General features: G+C 50.0%; 1 protein-coding gene across 1 annotated transcript in view; it reads right to left on the reverse strand.

The window, feature by feature from the left end:
* The window catches only part of DNAH14 (dynein axonemal heavy chain 14), a 2000441-nt gene that overhangs the window by 356825 nt on the left and 1624601 nt on the right, over positions 1–19015 (reverse strand). The window contains exon 74 of the mRNA XM_069608705.1: positions 14409–14515. Coding sequence (XP_069464806.1) covers positions 14409–14515 — 107 coding nt within the window. The remainder of the gene's footprint in view (positions 1–14408; positions 14516–19015) is intronic.

A 19015-nucleotide genomic window follows, 5' to 3' on the forward strand; every position in this document is an offset into this window, starting at 1 on the left:
AGGAGGAGGGGAGTAAAGCCATTCCACGAATGGAAACAAGCTGTAAGAATGGAATTGGTGGTCAAAATGGCTCTTCGAATGCCCCGCCAAGCTTTATGAACTGTTTAGGACGTTGGAAAAAAAGCATAATGCCCCACAGGACAAAAAAGCTGGGCTACCAAAGAAGTCTTAAATAGGCTTTAGATTGGACATCTAACAGGTAGAGTTGAACTCTTCTAGTACTAAGAGAGGAGGATTTTTGGGAGATTTATTGGAGAACACTAGCAGCACCTCAGGAAAAAGGCATTAGTAGGCCAACAAACCTTCCAAGAGCCTACAATCCATTCAAAACATGAGGGCTGTTTGACCATTAGTCGTGAGAAAGATTTGCGCTCTTCACCCAGACGAGGTGGGGGCCGTAGTGGTGTACAATCTAATGCCCCGAAGTAACTCAAGAACGGCATTAGTTTGGGACGCCTGTTTTGCGTACCTGGCGGCCTCAGGCACAGCATTCTAAGACTTTCACTGCATTCCGAAACTGAGGCCTATTGAAACTTTGGACATTGTCTTGGTGGCCTTCCCATTTGAAAATTACGCAGATAAAGTGCATATATATTTGTCATCTAGTGATATAAAGGGACTGTTACTAGACGAGGCTCCTCTCACTGGGTTTTGACCTTACAAACTTGATTACCCAGTAGTGAGGGTGAACTAGAGGGGAGGGTGAGAAAGGGGGCTGAGGGATTAGAGGGAGAGGGGTCTTCGCAAAGCAGTGGGCATTCAGCCCCCACCCATAGGGCGGAGGTCTAGATGGAGGGTACAGAGGTGTTACATCGGGGTAAGGGTCTAACGAAAAACAACCAGTCTAAAACTACCCCTGAATTAGAGGCCCAATTTGGGGAACTCATTATAACGATTGAGGGCCCACAGAAGCAACAGAGGAAGGTTACCGCTGGAGATAAGTTAAATAGTGGCCTTGAGGATCAGACCTCATGGAGATGGCTTTTGCAAGCCCCGCTGGTCAAAAAGCCATTGAAGTAGCATTATCCGTTAACTAGGGAGGGGGAAACAACCCTAGTGTCATGGAACACCCAGGGCTTCAAGCACCTTTTTGGCCTAGGGATTCCCTATGCAAGTAAAGTCTCGATTACATGCTTACAGGAAGGAACAAGTTACTTACCTGTAACTGTTGTTCTCCAGCATGGGTCTGGCATGGATTCACATGCTCATGAATATTCCCCGTCGTCAGGCTGGGAATTCTCGGTAAAGAAAAAACCAGTATCAGTTTCGTTCCTGATCTGTCTTTCGTAGTAGTAACCAATCACTGGTCTCTGCATCATACTGACCACAGCCAATGACTGCCCTCTACCTAAGCCCAGCCTCTGGCAGCCATCTTCAGATTTGGAAGCACGTGAAGTGGCAGTATGACCAAGTGAAGAGCCGCAGAGGGGTAGGCGGGAGGGTTCGCATGTGAATCCATGCCAGACCCATGCTGGAGAACAACAGTTACAGGTAAGTAACTTGTTCCTTCTCCAGCATGGGGTCTGGCATGGATTCACATGCTCATGAATAAAGAATACATAGCAGTACACACATGCACAACCACGGGAGGTGGCAAAGGCTCAACATTAAGCATTACATCAAACTCAACATTAAGCAATCTTACCTCCTCACCAGGCTCACCTCAGGCGAACAGGTTGCGCAGCACTGCTTGGCCGACCCTGGACTCCTCCCTGGAATCCCGATCGACGCAGTAGAATTTCGTGAAGGTGTGCGTCGACCTCCACGTAGCAGCCCTGCATATGTCCAGCAGGGGCACACCAGATAGGAACGCCGTGGTAGCTGCGATCGCTCCGGTGGAATGGGCTCTCGGACGGCCAGGCAGCGGTCGGTTTGCCAACCGATGACAGTACATGATACAGCCGGAGAGCCATCTGGAAATGGAAGCCTTCGAGAGAGCCTTCCCCTGATTGACAGGTCCAAAGTTCACAAAGAGTTGTGACGTCTTCCGAAAACACTTCGTGCGGTCCACGTAGAACTTCAGCACTCTAGCCACATCAAGCGAGTGCAAAGTCCTCTCGGCCGGCGACGAAGGCGACGGGAAAAACACAGGCAACACCAAGGGTTCGTTGAGGTGGAAGTCCGACGGCACCTTGGGCATGAAGGAGGGGTGCGTCCTGAGCACCACCCTCGTGTCGTGAAAAGTCAAGTATGGTGGCTTGCAAGATAGGGCCTGGATCTCTCCCACTCATCGTGCGGAGGTGATGGCCACAAGAAACGCTGTTTTCCACGACAGGAACTTCAACGGGGCCGAGTGCAGAGGCTCGAACGGAGGTCCCATGAGCTTGGTCAGCACCACGTTGAGCTCCCACACCGGGGCCGGAGCCTTCAGCGGCGGGAACGATCTGAACAGTCCCTTCATGAACTCCTTCACCAGACGATGAGACCACAAGGACGTCCGCCCTGTGGTTCTGGTGTATCGGGAGATCGCAGCAAGATGAATCTTGAGGGACGCGTGTGCCAGTCCAGCCTTGGCCAGCGTCAACAGGTACGGCAGTACTTGGGGAGCCGTAATCCTTAGAGGGTTAATCTTCTGTGCGTGGCACCAGACAGAGAAACTCTTCCATTTGTGTCCGTAGCATTTAAGAGTCGAGGACGCCCTGGCCTTTGCAAGAACCTCTCTGCAGTCGGCCGGTATGTCGTATCCTCCAAACTCTAGCGCTGCAGGAGCCAGGCCTGCAAGTTCAGCGACTTCGGGTCGTGGTGGAGGATGGCGCCTCCTTCCCTGGAGAGCAGATCCGCGTCCACTGGCAGCTTGATTGACGGGGACGCTGACAAGTCCAGAAGGTCCGGGGACCATATCTGCCTCGGCCATGCAGGCGCGACGAGGATCATCCTGCACCGTGACCTCTTGAGCTGGTTGATGAGCTGGATCAGCAGTGGCAGTGGAGGGAACGCGTATAGGAACAGGCCTTCCCAGGGGAACGAGAAAGCATCGCCCATGCTCCTCGGCTGGGGAAACCTGCTGGTGAACCTCCGGCACTTGGAGTTCGTCGCCGTCGCGAACAGGTCGATCTGGGGTGTGCCCCACCATCGGAAGAGGCGATCCACTAGATCCTGCCGTAGTTCCCACTCGTGGCACGAGCGCAGCTCCCTGCTGAGTGAGTCGGCGATGGTGTTTTTTATCCCTGCCAGATGAAACGGCACCAGAAACATCCTTTGGGCGACGGCCCAATGCCACAGGTCCTGCGCCTCCTTGGACAGTGCTGGGGACCTGGTTCCGCCCTGTTTCCTGATGTAAAACATGGTGGTGGTGTTGTCGGTGAAGATCCTCGCCACCTTGCCCTTGAGGGACGGAAGGAAGGACCTGAGGGCCCAAAACACTGCACGGAGCTCCAGGACGTTGATATGGAGGGACTTCTCCGTCGGGAGCCAAAGGCCACTCACGTGCAGATTTTCGGTGTGCGCTCCCCAACCTTCCAGGGAGGCATCCGTGGTCACTGTCTCCTGGTGGCCTGGGGTCTGGAAGTCCATGCCCGCCGTCAGATGCGCGCGGGTGCCCCACCACCGGATCGCTCGTCGGAAACTCTCGTCGAGTGTGATCCTCTCCTCGAAGTCGCCCGTCATTTGGATCCAGCGCGCGTCCAGGAACTCCTGCAACGGGCGCATCCGGAGCCTGCACATGGGAATGAGGTAGATGCAAGAAGACATATTTCCGAGGAGGGACTTGATGGACCTCACCTTGGCCATGTCGGCAACCAACATCCGCTGTACCTTGCCCAGGATGGCCCTGGTCCTTTCCTCCGATGGGGAGGCCAGAAGGGACACTGTCGAGCTTCGCTCCCAGAAACAGTGCGTCTTGCGCGGGTACCAGGTGGGACTTGGCGTAGTTCATGGAGAATCCCAGGTCTGTGAGAAGTTGGACGGTCCTTGCCGTGTGCTCCACGGCGAGCTCCCTCGTCTTGGCTCGGATGAGCCAGTCGTCCAGGTAGGGGTAGACGTGGATCCCCTCTCGGCGCAGCTGCGCCGCCACTGGTGCAAGGCACTTGGTGAATACCCTGGGAGCCGACCGTAGACCGAAGGGAAGGGCTCTGAACTGATAGTGACGCCCTTGGACCACGAACCTGAGAAATTTTCGGTGCCCCTGTAGGATGGGAATATGGAAGTAGGCATCCTCCAAATCCAACGACGACAGGAAGTCGCCCTCCTCCAGCTGCCCCAGGACGTGCTGGAGGGTGACCATCCGGAACTTCTGTGCCTTGATGAACTTGTTCAGCCGTCGTAGGTCTAGGATGGGGTGCCATCCTCCCGTCTTCTTCTTCACGAGGAAGTATCTTGAGTAAACTCCGGAGCCCCGAAGCCTCTTTGGGACGAGTTCGATGGCGCCCTTCCTGAGCATCGCCTTTACCTCCCGGAGAAGCTGAGGGACGTGAAGCTCTTTCCTGGCCACAGGGGGGACGCGCGGGCACCTTCTTTGAAACTCGAGCGCGTGGCCATGGGCTAGGGCGTCCAGCACCCAACGGTCGGTGGAGATGGACTCCCACACGCTGACGAAGCTCGCCAGCCGGCCTCCCACCGGGGTGCTTCGGTGGGGGCCCGACCCCACGGCCGGTTCAATCCTGCTTGGACGAGGCTTTGCCGCCTTGACCTCCTTGGCGACGACGGCGGGGTCCGCCTGACTTGCCTCGTCCCCTGTAAGCTTCCTGAGACGACGAACGGGCCGCTTGACGGTAGGTGGAAAATCTGCCGCCGGAACCTTTGGAGGCACCCTTGCATCCGCCGCTCCGAAAGGGCGGCCGCCGTGCTGGAGAACCCCGAGTGCCTGGGCCGTCTCCGTGTCCGCTTTAATGGCTTGAAGGGAATCGTCCACTGTTTTCCCAAACAGGTTGTTCCCATCGAACGGCATGTCCAGGACTCTGGTCTGTACGTCTTGACGGAAGTCAGTAGCCTTGAGCCATCCACGCTGCCTAAGGCACACGCCGTTGCCCAACTGGCGAAATCCAGTGTCGGCGATGTCCGTCGAAATCGTGATGGCGTGGTCCGACGCCACCTCACCTTCCTGCAAGATCTCCAGGGCATCCGCCCTCTTGTCATCCGGTAGGAAGTCCAGCAGGGGAGCCAGTTTGTACCACAGCTCCCTGTCGTAGCGGGCTACGATAGCCAAGGCGTTAGCCGCCTTAATCGCCGTTGCTGCAGACGAGATGACCCTGCGCCCCATCATGTCCAATTTCTTTCCCTCGCCGTCCGGCGGGGAAGTCGACGTGGAGGCCACACCCCCCCCGCTTTCTTCCTGGCCGCCGCAGAGACGATGGAGTCCGGGGTAGGCTGTGCCCGGAGGCACAAGGGGGCTGCGTCCGGGACCCGGTACTTCTCCTCGTACCGGTCTCTTCTAGCCGGCGTCGTGGATGGGTTCTTGAGGAGGGCTAGGCCCTCATCCCAAATATCGTCCAGTAGAGGTACCGCGAGGACCGTCTTCCTCTTGGCCTCGCGCCGCGGATAAAGGAAACCTTCCTTCTTCTTCTCCTCCGGGCAGAGCTGGAAGAGCTCGGATGCCCTGGCGATCATGGAGTGAAAAGATCCAATCTCGTCGGGCGGGGAAGCCCGGGTGGGAGGAGACGACGGCAGATCCTCGTCGTACACCTCGTCGTCCGTACCCGTCGCGGCCGTGTCAGTCCCCGTATCATCCCCTCGAGTCGTGGACGGGGAGGAGGGCTGAACGGGGCGCGACGGCTGAAAAGGAGGTGGAGGGTGAATCCTTCTTTTCTTAGGAGGGGGGCTGCCCAAAGGGCCTGGTTCCGGGTCCCCCGACGGGAGTGGTTCCTCCACTGGTAACGGCAGTATCGTCCTTATCTCTGAGCATAAGGACTGTATAGCCAACAAAATGGCCGCCGAGTTGTCTTGCGGCACTGGCAGAGGGGAATCCGACGGGCAGTCAGGGGCCCCATCGGTACCCTCGACGATGTCGTCGTCTCCTGCATCGGGATCCCTCCCGACGGGCTGGTCTTCTTCCACGCCAACGCCGTGGCTTAAGACCTCGATCAGTTCTTCCTCAGAGGTTGAGGCCGAATCCACGACGATCTCCTGCCCCCCCCTTTTTCTTCTCCGTCGGAGGTTTCACGGGGGTCCTGTCGATGGGCATAAAAGAGGACTCCCTCCGCGGTGGCAGGGAGACTCTGAGCCCCGAGGTCGCCACCACTGGTGTAGCCTCCACAGGCTGAGCCAGGGCCGCCGCGACTGTTTCGATAGAGGCCTTGGCCGGATGGATTAAGGCTTTCACCACCTTAGGTGCGCTCACCGCCTTCTCCTTGAGGGGGGGGACACTGCCTCGCTCCCCCTCCGCCTTCGAGCTTGACCGGGGCCTCTCCAGGAGCTTCGCCGGGTGCTCGGCCTTCCTCTTACCCCAGAGCGTTGGCTCGTGGTTGATGGTGCTGGGGAGGGTGCGCCCTGCCTGGCGCCCGTAGAGCCCGACCGTTCGGCGTTCCCGGTGCCAGTGGACTTGCGGTGCTTGGCCTTATGTTGGACCCCCGTCGCCGGGGCGTCCTCAAAGGTCTTAGAAGACCCCTCGGATTTCTTCCTCTTCTTCTCGCCGGACGGGCTCTTCCCTTCCAGCCAGTTGGCGAGACGTTAATGGCGGTCCTTCATGGTCCGCTCCAACATGTTGCCGCAAAACGCACAGTCCTTCTCCACGTGCGTCTTGTCCTCATGTAGGCAGTAAAGACAAAAGGAGTGTTCGTCTTCCTTAAAGACATTCTGCAGCTGGCATCCAGGGCAGACCCTGAACAGCTTTCCGGGCGTCGAGCTTCCCTTCTCCTGGGCCATGACCGAGATGGGCCTGAGAAACTTCTGGAGTCCTCCAAAAGCGTAGCTCGACGAATCTTCACCCTTGAGGGGCGTGGACGAATCCGACACGGGTCCCCGTTGATCGGATGGAGAGTCGGTGGAGCTTGAGGCTCTTTTGATCGAAAAAAACGAAGTTTTTGAGAAAAAACGTGAAAAATTAGCACCAACGCTCGAGAGCAATAGCACGAGGATCCCAACACATGAACGTGCGGTAAAAATCTGAAGATGGCTGCCAGAGGCGGGGCTTAGGTAGAGGGCAGTCATTGGCTGTGGTCAGTATGACGCAGAGACCAGTGATTGGTTACTACTACGAAAGACAGATCAGAAACGAAACTGATACTGGTTTTTTCTTTACCGAGGATTCCCAGCCTGACGACGGGGAATATTCATGAGCATGTGAATCCATGCCAGACCCCATGCTGGAGAAACCTGGTTATCTGATCCCCCTATTATGGAAGGTTATTCTGTCACCTTCAAATCAGCCATAAAGGGGCTTAAAGGGAGACCATCGTCGGGCCTACTAATGGCGGTAGAGTTGGGTGGTAGCCTCTCGGTGTTGGGGTTTGAGCACCCGGACCCTTATATACAGATGGTTTGTATGGAAGTGGCCAATAAACAGGCTAAGAATGTCTACATTATATGTAATCTCTATAGGAAACAAGGTGAGAAGGGTGCAGAGTTTTCATGGACACCTTTTCCGACACTTTAAATAAATGTTCGGAAAAGCACCCTGGTTCCGAGATTATAATGTCTTGGGATTTTGACATAGTGTACAGAGAGGCAGGGTTGGGTAAAGGGGTCGCGGTGGACTCCAAGAGGGGGCTGTGGGCACAAGAAATTCAAGAGAGAAACTTGCACAAACTGAATGGTCAGGTGGAGGGTGTCATTTACGGGGAAAACCATAAGCAAATTAAGGAGCCACATTCAGTTCAGTAGGAACAATGTCAGTAGCCGCTGCAGATTCAAACGGCAGCGGCAGCCTACACAACCGTTAGTGCAGGGTATTGGCAATAAGCGCTAAGAGCAACAATGGATCAGCCCTTTACATACACACAATATTTTCAATTTAGTTCCTCACTTTTAAAAGTCATTAGCTCTCACCTCTTAACATATATGCTCACTTACGCCTTGAGTGTCTGTGCCGCTGACACTTCAGTAATTTCACTGGAATATGCTCTGAGGCGAGCTGTTATCAAAACGGCTCAAGTAGCACAGGTGGAAAAAAGTTTCATAAGTGCCAAGTCCACAAGGCACCCCAAGCAGGTACAGCACAAAGAACACAAAGACACCAAGACTCAGCGACCCAACTCCATGGCCGCTCCGCAGTGTTCTGGAGTTTTTGTAGGAACCAATAGATGGAGATACAAAGAGGACTGGATCCTTGCTCTCCAAGCAGCGTGGCAAGCAGCAAACAGCAATGAGTCTCAACACCAAGACTCAGCGACCCGACTCCGGAAAGGTCAAGGAAAGCAAAGCACTATTGATTATGTGTTTGTGACCAAGAGGCTCCTGAAATTTGTTAGATACTTTGAAGTCAGAGACACGTAAAGAAGTGATCACAACGTCTTGTGTGTACGATGGGTGGCCAACATGGGCCCCCCTAAAGATATCTTTGCCCACCATTTGGAGGTCAATCAGGGCCGCAACAGACTACAATGTCAACAAGAGAAATTGAGACCCTACACATAAAATTATGGGGGAATGAGAGAGGTATATTAGATTTGACCTTTGAGGAGGATATTAATTATCCTTAACTCTTGTTGGACTTTTCTGTGGTGGGTAGGACATCCAATACAGAATGTGTCCCCAAACATACATACAACGGGGACATTGTAAAAGAAAAGAGGTCCCTTAGAGCCGATCTTAGACATATCCGATCAGCAAATTGTAGCTTAATGCTAGTGAGGCTGCAAAAACATCACCAACAATATCGCAATAGGCCGAGGTCACACAAAATGGAGGTTGATCCCGGCTGACTGCGAAATCCATGCTAGCCCAGATGGGAAATAAAAACATAGCTGAGATCGGTGGATCACTTCACTGATCTTTTTGGGAATCAGGGTGACGGGTCAGGATGTCTTTAATGCCCGATACAAACTCTTGGACCGTGGGATTTGATAAGGATGACAAACTTAACCTAATATCCAAGGCAAGTAACTTCAAAGCTCTGGGACCTGAAAGCCGGACGAATGTCATGCTCAAGGCGGAAGTCAGGAGCATGGGCTGACTTCCTAGAGATTCTCTTCGAAAGATTGAGAAACTGGGAAGGGTCCTGGACTCTTGGAAAACCTCCATAAATGTCCCGATCTTTAAAAAGGGCACCTGTGACAATCCTGTCGCCTATCGGCCTATTGCCTTGCTGGATGTCATTGGGAAAATGTATGTGTCATTACCATTGAAGAGCTTGAGGCAGTGGATTTTGGATTCGGCCAATTTTTCGACCTCCATCAATCAAGCTTTGTTAAGCAGTCGGGAACATCTCTAAATGTGTTCCTGTTGAATATTTTGAAGGCGAGGGCCTTGGTGAACAAAAAAACAATATATCTGGCATTTCTAGACATCAAACAGGCCTTTGATTCAGTTGATCGGCAGCTGCTCTGGGACAAGTTAAGGAAGGGTGGATGCCTGGATGGTTTGCTCAGAGCAATACAGTCTCTCTACTCTGGGACAAGCCTGAGAGTAAGATTAGATGCTAGGGGTCGTGTGAAACTAAATCTATACTATGCTATGGAAACAAAATAGAAGATCACAAAGAAACAGAAATTGGATATTTCAAACAGAATGCATCTTTATTTATGCATGTCAGAATGTAGCTAATCACTAATAATCAGCACTCTCTAGCTAGGATTGCTTTAGCAAACCCAACCCTCTCAGCATCCCATCACCCAGCTCTACTCTACCCCCACAGCCAGCTCTCTAGTTCTTTAGCTCTCAGCAAGCCCCCAGCTCTGGGACTATGAGAAAGCCTTTCAACAGAACAGCAATCTACTGTTATACAGAGCGATGACGCATTCATTTTACAATTGCATGCGTAGAAAGCATTCTATGGCAACCTATGAGCATTCTATGGCGGTTACCAGACATTTCATCGAAAAAAATTGGTCGACCGGACAAATGGTCGAACTAATTTCGTCGAAAACCAAATGGTCGAATGTTTTTATTTTTTATTTTTACCCTTTTTTTTTTGGGGCGGTTCCGCCCCAACCCCCTTTTTTTCTAAAAAACCCTTTTTTTCCCTAAACTACAACCTTATAAATAAATATATACATTTTTAAAAAAATCGACCATTTGGTTTTCGACGAAATTACGTTGACCAAATGTCCTGTCGACCAATTGTTGTCGAGGAAATGTCCGGACACCTTCTATGGCTACGTGCCTGCATACATAATTTCAACATAGCATAATCGTGCACTGTACTACAACATAGTAACATGATGTTCTACATTCTATTCTAGGAACAGCAAGCATATCATGTAACATTCCTGTCTCTTCAAATCTCGACAGTCTCATGCTATCTCATCCTCTGCAGCCAGCCAAGGTTGTTTCTCTGTGCTGGCTATATCTGACAGTCTGCCAAGAGTGTCTTTATTATGAAAACATTTCTTTCACTGTGTTCACCCCTCTCCGTGCTAAGCATAAGCCGGATTCATGATGGACAAAACACAATAGCACTTAGAAACACTACAATGTGCGCTGTACAAAATAACAAGCTAAATATATCTTTCTACATGGCTATTAGCAAAGAGTGGTCTTAAGCAGGGGTGCACCTTGCACCCAGAACTGTTTATCGGATGTGGGCCTATCATTGGATAAGGTAAGAGTGTTTCCACCTAGGCTAAATGGACGTCGATTGGGGCATTTGATTTACGTAGATGACATGGTTTTAATTGACCAAACACAAACTGGCCTCCAACGTCAGCTGAGAGAGTTACAGGAGTACGTGAAAATCAATAAACTCAGGATCAGCTTCCCCAAGACAAAAATTCTAATCCTGGAGTCTGTGGTGGAGAGGAAAAAGCCAGACCAGTATGGTGGCTAAACGGGGAGCAAATAGCGGTGACCACTTCTTTTACATATCTGGGCATGTTAGTCAACGCTAGTCTAAATGACAGCCCTAGGATAGCCCAACTCAAACAGAAGGTCACACATTTAGCTTCATAACCACGGATCTTATTCAAGATATTTGGGTGATTTTCCTTGATCGCAGTGATCAGGTTTTTATAAAGCAAAGCTGATGGCTATCGCTACGTATGGAGCCGAGGTTTTCCTCTCAACGGATCGTGCTTGATGGATATTTTTGGAGGGGAGATTTAGGCGTAGCGTGCTTGACCTGCTCAGAGGTACACCAATGCCCGCTATAAGATACGAGCTGGGCCTTACTTCCTTCTGTGCAATGATGGAGTGGAAATCTCCATCTTTGTACAGGAAGTGTAGAACAGAACCCCCAGTGAGATGGTTTAAGTTCTTGAAAGAGGCCCTAGAGGCCAATAGTGAACCCATCCTGAACGCTTGGAATTTAGCGTGTACCAAAATTCAGAAGGACTTGGGATCCTCTGAATCTGATTTGCTGAACAACCCTAATGCAATAAAAACCAAACTATGGAGATGGTATTGGATAGATACAATCACAGAAAGAGAACAATATAGGACTTACTGCAATTTTAAAGTGGAATGCAGACTTTTGGAATTCAATCCCAAAATACCTTACATTTTTCCCTTGCAGCTCTATCCGGTCCAGACTTTTGTGGTTAAAACCGATTTTCCCCAAAGGATGGAAGAGGCACTGTTTCATTTATCTTTGGGTTGTCAGAGGCTGATGGAGAAGAGGATGCTATTCCTTGGGGACATCTTGAATAGTCTGCCTTTTCTAAATCCTGATTAATGGTGGTCTAAGATCATGCCTGGCGAAAGTGTAGACCTGATCACCGCATTGACTAGATTTTTGGATGACATTGAGTGTAAGAAGTGACGTACATCTACATAAGTGTAATTGTGTGATTTTGTTTCTCTCTGTTGGATGTTTTACCACAATGTTTTAATTTGATGTTTTAAATGGATGTTTTATTTGATTGTTGGATGTTTGTTATAGTGTTAGGTTTCATGTAAGCCAAGCACTATAATAAATAATAACATTTAAAAAATGTCCTAACTCACCCACCTCTGCACATGATCCTGACCATGCTGAACAAACCACTGAACAGACCCCACTATTCAACTTCAGATCTGTCTCTGAAAATGAAATGGCCACCATCTTAAACGGCCTGAAACCCACCAGTTGCAAAGGAGGCATCTGCCCAGCACCCCTTGTCAAGAAATGCTCATAATCCCTTGCCCCATTCATCACCAAATTCATTAACTTCTCCTTTGCCACCGGTCTAGTACCCGCAAGCCTTAAAGAAGCCTGGGTCCTCCCACTAATCAAGAAAGCTTCCCTCGACCCAACCATCGCAAACAACTACCAGCTCATCACCACAGTCCCCTTTCTACTGAAAATTCTAGAGAGAGAAGCCTACATGCAAATCCAGCATTTTCTTCAGGCCCAAAACATCCTAGTTACACGACAATCAGGCTTCTGTCCAGGCCACAGCAGTGAGTCTGCCCTGCTCGACCTGAAGAACCAGCTGGACGAGTTCAGAGACAAAGGTACGCCTACTGTCCTCCTCCTACTGGACCTCTCAGCAGTGTTCGACCTCATTGAGTATCACATCCTCTACCAACTCACCACAGCAGCCCATTTCTCACCAAGGCGACGGCCTAGGTCGCATCTTTCCTGAAGGACCGTTCCATGAGAGTGTTCGCCGACAATGTCAATGCCCCACCCAAACCCATTCCCTGCGGCGTCCCACAAGGCTCGTGCGTAGCCTCCACCCTGTACAATATATTCACCAAACCCCTCTTTGAGTTAATCGACTCCATCAGCATATTCTACACCAATTATGCTGATGACACCCAAATTCTCCTCCCACTGACTGGCAACTACTTAAATGACACACACTCCCTTAACAAAGTGTACTCCACCATCCAGGCCTGAATGGCCACACACCGACCCTGCCTCAACGATGAAAAGAAAGAGCTCCTCTTGGTCAGCCCCTCACCTGCAATTAAGAAATTCAACCCCACCTACTCTTGGTTCAACATTGACAGCATACAAATCCCTGTATCCTCTTCAGTTAAGACCCCTGGAGTTTACCTCAATGCCACCCTCTCACACGCCAGGTGAATGCCATCGCATCACCCGCTGCTCACACCACAAAGCTCATCAATGCCTCCAGAGCTTTCCTCTCCCAGGAAAGTCGCCTTACCATCGCCAGAGCAATCATCGGGGCAAGGCTAGACTATTGCAACGCACTATTCGCAGGCACCTCACAACACAACATCAGCAAGATGCAGGTGATCGAGAACAATGTCATCAGGGCTCCTCTTAACATTGCCAAAAGAGAGCACATCTCCGGCGCCAGGAAAGAGATCCACTGGCTCCCTGTTCGAGAGCGAATCACTTTCAAGACTCTTTCCATCACACACAGAAGTCTCTCCGACTCAGCCCCACCCTACCTCTACCAGATCAACAGAAGCCAATCAGACAGACCACTCAGATCGGCATACACAAACAGACTGCTTCTTCCTAAATTCAAATAAATCCAGAGCAGGCGGGGCAAGCATCCCTACCTTTGCAGCTAGACATTGGAACGCTCTCCTAACATCTCGGAGAGCAGAAACAATCGTACTGGGTGTTCAGGAGAACAGTGAAAACATTGTTCTTCACCTAAATGTGTGCTTAAGGGCCTCGCCCCTGCCTGACCCTATATCCCTCTCACCCCCCCCTCCCCATAACTCCCCCTTCTCTACTCTGTATTTCCACTGAAAGTGTGACTGGTTGTAACAGCACCTTGATGGCTACGGGTTTAGTGTGCTTTATAAATGTAAAACTAAATTAATTAAATAAAACTGCCACGCACGTTGCCTGAATGCCCGTGGCATTATTCCGATGTCTGTGGGTGTACGGTTTCATAGCAGCTATTGGGATGGGAAGGTCTGTTGGTCCTCTTTTTCTTTTTGAAAAGGTTCAGGAGGGGTCAAGGAAGGAATGTGTGAAAAAGTAAATTACTTAAAGGCAAGAAAATGTCAACATCTGAACTCTCTATGTCCAGTGGCATGGACTTGTGGGTAAACTGCACAGAGGTTGCGACATTCCGTATTCCATGCCGTCTATTATGGAGACGAATATGGTACTAATTTAGTGGTGTGTGCCACTGGTGCTATCTGGTTTTATGGACAGAGTTTCAAGAGATTTATAGCTTTGGGTATCTGCAGTATTGGTTAAAAATGTGATTTTTTGGGAAGCTGTCCCTAAAAGAAGCAAACCAACAGAACTCTTCCTTCATTCTTTTCACTAGCTGTCTTTCCTATTATTGCATTGGCTTCATAAAGGGTGATTGAAAAGATATTGGCATAAACAGTGAACGAATACATGTTGAGATCAATAGGCTGGTCCCGTCGTAGTACATATCTGAAGTGTCTAAATAGGGTGTATAATGGCTCCTGATGAGGTTTAAAACAAAAGGTTACTTAATGAAGCAACATTTTCTCACCAATACAAGTTTTTGGAATGACGAAAGCTGCTCCCAAGCGAAGACTGTGTCAGAATCACCACTTTCCAATTCCTCCTTGCCTCCAGGTGCTGCTTCGTTTTCTACATCTGTAGCAAATTGAAAGTAATCAGCCGTGAGGATACCTTCAGAATAGCAGAGAAATCAGAGCATACAGGTTTGGGATGCCAGCATGAAAAGGCTGCGATGTGAAACAGTAAGGGGCACATCATAACTAAGACTGCAGTTACCAGGGAAGGGGATGGTCCCTCATTGCAAATGAATTAATATATAAAAACACACATGCTGCAGCCTATACAAATATGAACTTTTGTTTACCTAAATGTGCAACACGATGCTGATACTCACAATTAAAAACTCTAAAAAATGTTGTGGATCATTTTCAGTGGCAGGTGGTAAGTGTTGAAGCATAGGGAATGATGGAGGAGAGAGGGTAAAGGACATGGCAGTTTCTCGCATGTGGGGGACATGGCAGTTTCTCGCATGTGGGGGGGTGATGCTAATAATTAAATACATGACAATAAGGATGTGAGCGTTTGTGTGGGTGGATGAGAAATTATAAGTTACTCACCGTAGTTACTATCGTACTCCTAGTCCATAGTCCCCTTTCCTCCATACTGTATGGGCGTCCCTCACTAGGGCCGGAAGACAGAACCTTTTTCACAAGAAAAAATCTTCCTCCCCTTTAAATTTAGAAGTACGTGGGGGCGTGCCCCTTTGAGCATGCGCTCCCCTGACTCCGCCCACCAACGCCACTCTTCAGTCCCCTTTGACGTGTCGACAATATTATCATTGCCTAATGATACCAGTTTTATTAAGAGGGAGGATGGTGGGACGTAAGGAGGAAAGTGGACTTTGGACTAGGAGTACGTTAGTCACTACGCTGAGTAACTTATAATTACTCCTACGTCCCGTCCCCTTTCCTCCATACGGTATGGGCGATTACAACTGAATGTAGCCCCAGGATGGAGAGGTGACCCTCCTAAGAGAACAAGTTTCTTAAAACTGCCTGACCAAAAGCAGCATCCGATCTGGAGGTGGCATCCAAGCATTAGTGCTTGCAGAAGGCCTAAGGAGTGGCCCATTTTGCCGCCTACTGATGACTTGCCACGGAACGTGTCTCTGAAAAGCCACAGCAGTGGCATTGGCTCTGATAGCATGGGCATGCATATTTGCCGGGAGTGGTTTGTACTGCCCCTCATAAGCCTCCCTGATGGCCGTAACCATCCATCTTGCTATGGAAGCCTTGGAAGCTTGAAAGCCTGTCCTTGACTCACCAAAGGTGACAAATAGAGCCTCCGATTTGCAGAAGCTCTTGGTTCTGTCCAGGTAGAATTTCAGAGCACCCGTGACATCCAGACAGTGCAATACCCTCTGTGCCTCGCCCTTGGGGTCAGTTAAGAAAGTAGGTAGCACTATCTCTTCATTGAGGTGAAACGAGGAGACTAACTTAGGTAGGAATGCAGGATGAGTTCTAAGGACCCTTATGAAAGGTAGTATAGGGCTCTGAAGCCACCAGTGCCAGGATTGTACTGACCCTGCGTGCAGATGTAAGACCCATCAAGAGGGCTGCCTTGATGGTGACCAGCTTGATGTCTGCGGACGCCATTGACTCAAATGGTTTATGCACCAAGGCACCCAAAACTACATTGAGGTCCCACACAGGGTTTGGTTTCTTGATAGGTGGGTAGAGCCTGGTGAGTCCCACCAAGTGTCTTTTAACTATCGGGTTGGAGGAGGAAAAGACCTCCTCCTCTGAGTTCCTGTAGGCTTCGATGGCTGCCAGAAAGGTGCAGCATGTGTCTACCTGCACGCCCGAGTGTGGAAGGTGTGCTGAGAAGGACAGCACGTCATCCAAGGTGCAAGTCAAAGGATTGACTTCCTTGGATTCTGCCCAGTGACAAAACCCAGCCCACTTGCGCTTGTACTGGCTCCTAGTAGCATCACTCCTAGCGCCCTGTATGATGTCTCAGTTAGCCTGTGACAGACGCAGATGCTTTAACGTGACCTGTTCAGGAACCACGCTGCAAGGGCTAACCTCTGGGTGGCGGGGTGGGTGATGAGCCTCCCTGCTGAGTGAGAAGAGGGGAGTTCTGAGAACCTTGGCCTTGTAGGCCACCACTGAGCTATCAGTATGACACGGAGGTGGCAGGCCTCCCTGATCTTGCAGAGTACCATGTGAATCATGGGAGTGGGAGGGAAGGCATAGGTGTACATGTTGACCCATTGTATCTGTATCGCATCGCCCAGAAAGCCCCAGCCTTGTCCCTGCCAGGACGCGAACTGGGGGCACCTCCAGTTGGTCCAGGTGGTGAAGACAGTTACCTGCGGATGACCCCATCTCTTGAAGATCCCCTGAAGGACCTGTTTGTTCAACTGCCATTTGTAATTGTATGCACCCAGTCTACTGAGCTTGTCCACCTCCCGGTTGGACTCCCCTGGTAGGTGGATGGCCTTCAAGTGCATGTTGTTCTCCAGAGCCCACTCCCGCATGCTGACTGCCAAGGTGCATTGGGGGGAGGCCTGGTGCCACCCTGCTTGTTGATGTAATACATACTAGTGGAGTTGTCCGTTTGAATGAGGATACTCGTCAGGAAGGATATGAGGGCAAGCCAGATCGCCTTCAGCTCTAGCCAATTGATATGGGCCTCCTATTACTGAAGAGACTAAACTCTGTGCATACTGTGGCTGCCCAGAGTGGCTCCCCAGCCCTCCAGGGAAGAGCCCGTGGTGAGGGTAAACTGCGTTGTTGGTTGCCTGAAGGGCATGCCTATCCCCTATCCGCAAGTTGTAGTCTGTGCTCCAGCAGACTAGGTCCTGGTGGAGATGGGGAAGGATGCTGATAAATTCTGCCTGGGAACCCCTCTCCTGGTTCCATGAGGCTGCGAAGTGCAGCTGAAATGGTCTAATTTTGAGCCTGGTGTAAGGCACAGCCAGTAGGCATGCCCGCATGATCCCCAGAAGGTGTTGGTACCACCATGCCAAGGTGACAGGTCTGCTTACAAAATGCCCCGTGGCCCTCTTGATGGCTGCAATCTTGTCCTCCGAGGGAAAAACTCTCTCTGAGCTTGTATTCCAGATGATGCCTTAGAATGTGAGATTCTACGTAGGATCCAGTTGAAACTTCTTGAGATTGATGGAAAACCCCAATTCGTGTAGCGTGTGCCAAATAGGGACGTGTAGGTACGCATCATTCAGATCCAGGGAACTCATCCAGTCTCCCTTGCATAGTGTCTCCGCAATAAGCAGTGAGATAACCATCTTGAACTTTTGATGAGGGAGGGAAAGGTCCAACACAACTCTGAGGCCAGCTGGTTCTTCTTGTGCAAGTTAAAAAGCATGACAGTGAGAGGGTGAATACAGCAGAGAGACAGGAAGATAGGAAGTGTACAAGAAAAGGTATCCAGTAATATTATCTCCATATATATTGTTGCCATATACAATGTAGCCGGGGGAAAGGTTGTGGCAACATTATAACATATATATGGGGTCAAGGGGAGCAAAGGTGTCCCCTTGTTTAATGTAATAATGTCCCTGCAAAAAACTGCCATTTTTTGGGGACTTTTTTGCCAGGCGACATTTGTGCAGGGACATTATCATATGGAACTGCTGGGAAGGAGCTAGCGCCTTCCTTTATTTCCAAGCTTCTCAAGAGCTTTAGAATTAGGAACGTTTTCTTTTAACTATTTGTAAGCACTACAAGAGTCCAGGAGAGAGGAGGGGCACTAAAAAAGGCAGTTATTTAAATATAAGGTGCAAATAACCATTAGCTGAATGCATTTGTAAATGTTAAAATGTATGCAGTTCTTAGCACGGTATGAGTCAATAATACTCCCCCTCCCTTCCCGGGAAGAATGCAGCCTGTGCCCAAAATAGACTACAGGCATTGCTGTGGTGCTCGGTTAGCTCAAAAGCATGAAGTAACTAAGCAGCTGTTTCCTGTGCATCAAAAGCCCATGAATACTAAGAATAGGGGAGTGTACATGCTTAATGCACGACATGCAACATTATGGGAAAATAAGGTTTTAAGGGGAATTACTGGACCAGATAAAATATGAGTATATTGAGTGAAGTGTGGAGGGTATGGTGGGAAGGTGTGCTTATATATAAATGTTCATGAGTAGCAAAATGATGATAAACAGAAGCTATAGTGTATTCTTGCATAGGTAGCAGTATGTTAAGTGGTTTGTCCTAAACGGAAAACCGGCCATGCAGGAAGGAAGACTGCAGCATCCCTTGTAAGGGAAAGAGGAGAGTTTTGGATGAGCCATGCTAGTATCCAGTAACCAAGTTAAACAGTATATAAGGCTCCTGCTTGGCACCAGTCTGCATGAGCTAGGAACAGTTGAAGGACAGAATACCGTTCAAGAGCAGAGTTCTTTGCTCCATTCTTATTCCTGTACAGATTACATTTGTTATCCTTGCAAGATAAGACTCTTGGCCTTAATTCCCTAGAGGGGTGAACTTTAATCTGGTGTGAGCGTGATGAGGGGTACCCATAAACTTAAAGGGGACCCCTGTAAATTGGGGTACCTTTCAGAACCAGGAAACACTGACAATACAAAAGAGTAAGGGAGAGAGTGAGATTA

This window comes from Ambystoma mexicanum, chromosome 4q (assembly GCF_040938575.1).
Source record: "Ambystoma mexicanum isolate Mex_15411 chromosome 4q, UKY_AmexF1_1, whole genome shotgun sequence".
NCBI classification, from domain to species: Eukaryota; Metazoa; Chordata; class Amphibia; order Caudata; family Ambystomatidae; genus Ambystoma; species Ambystoma mexicanum.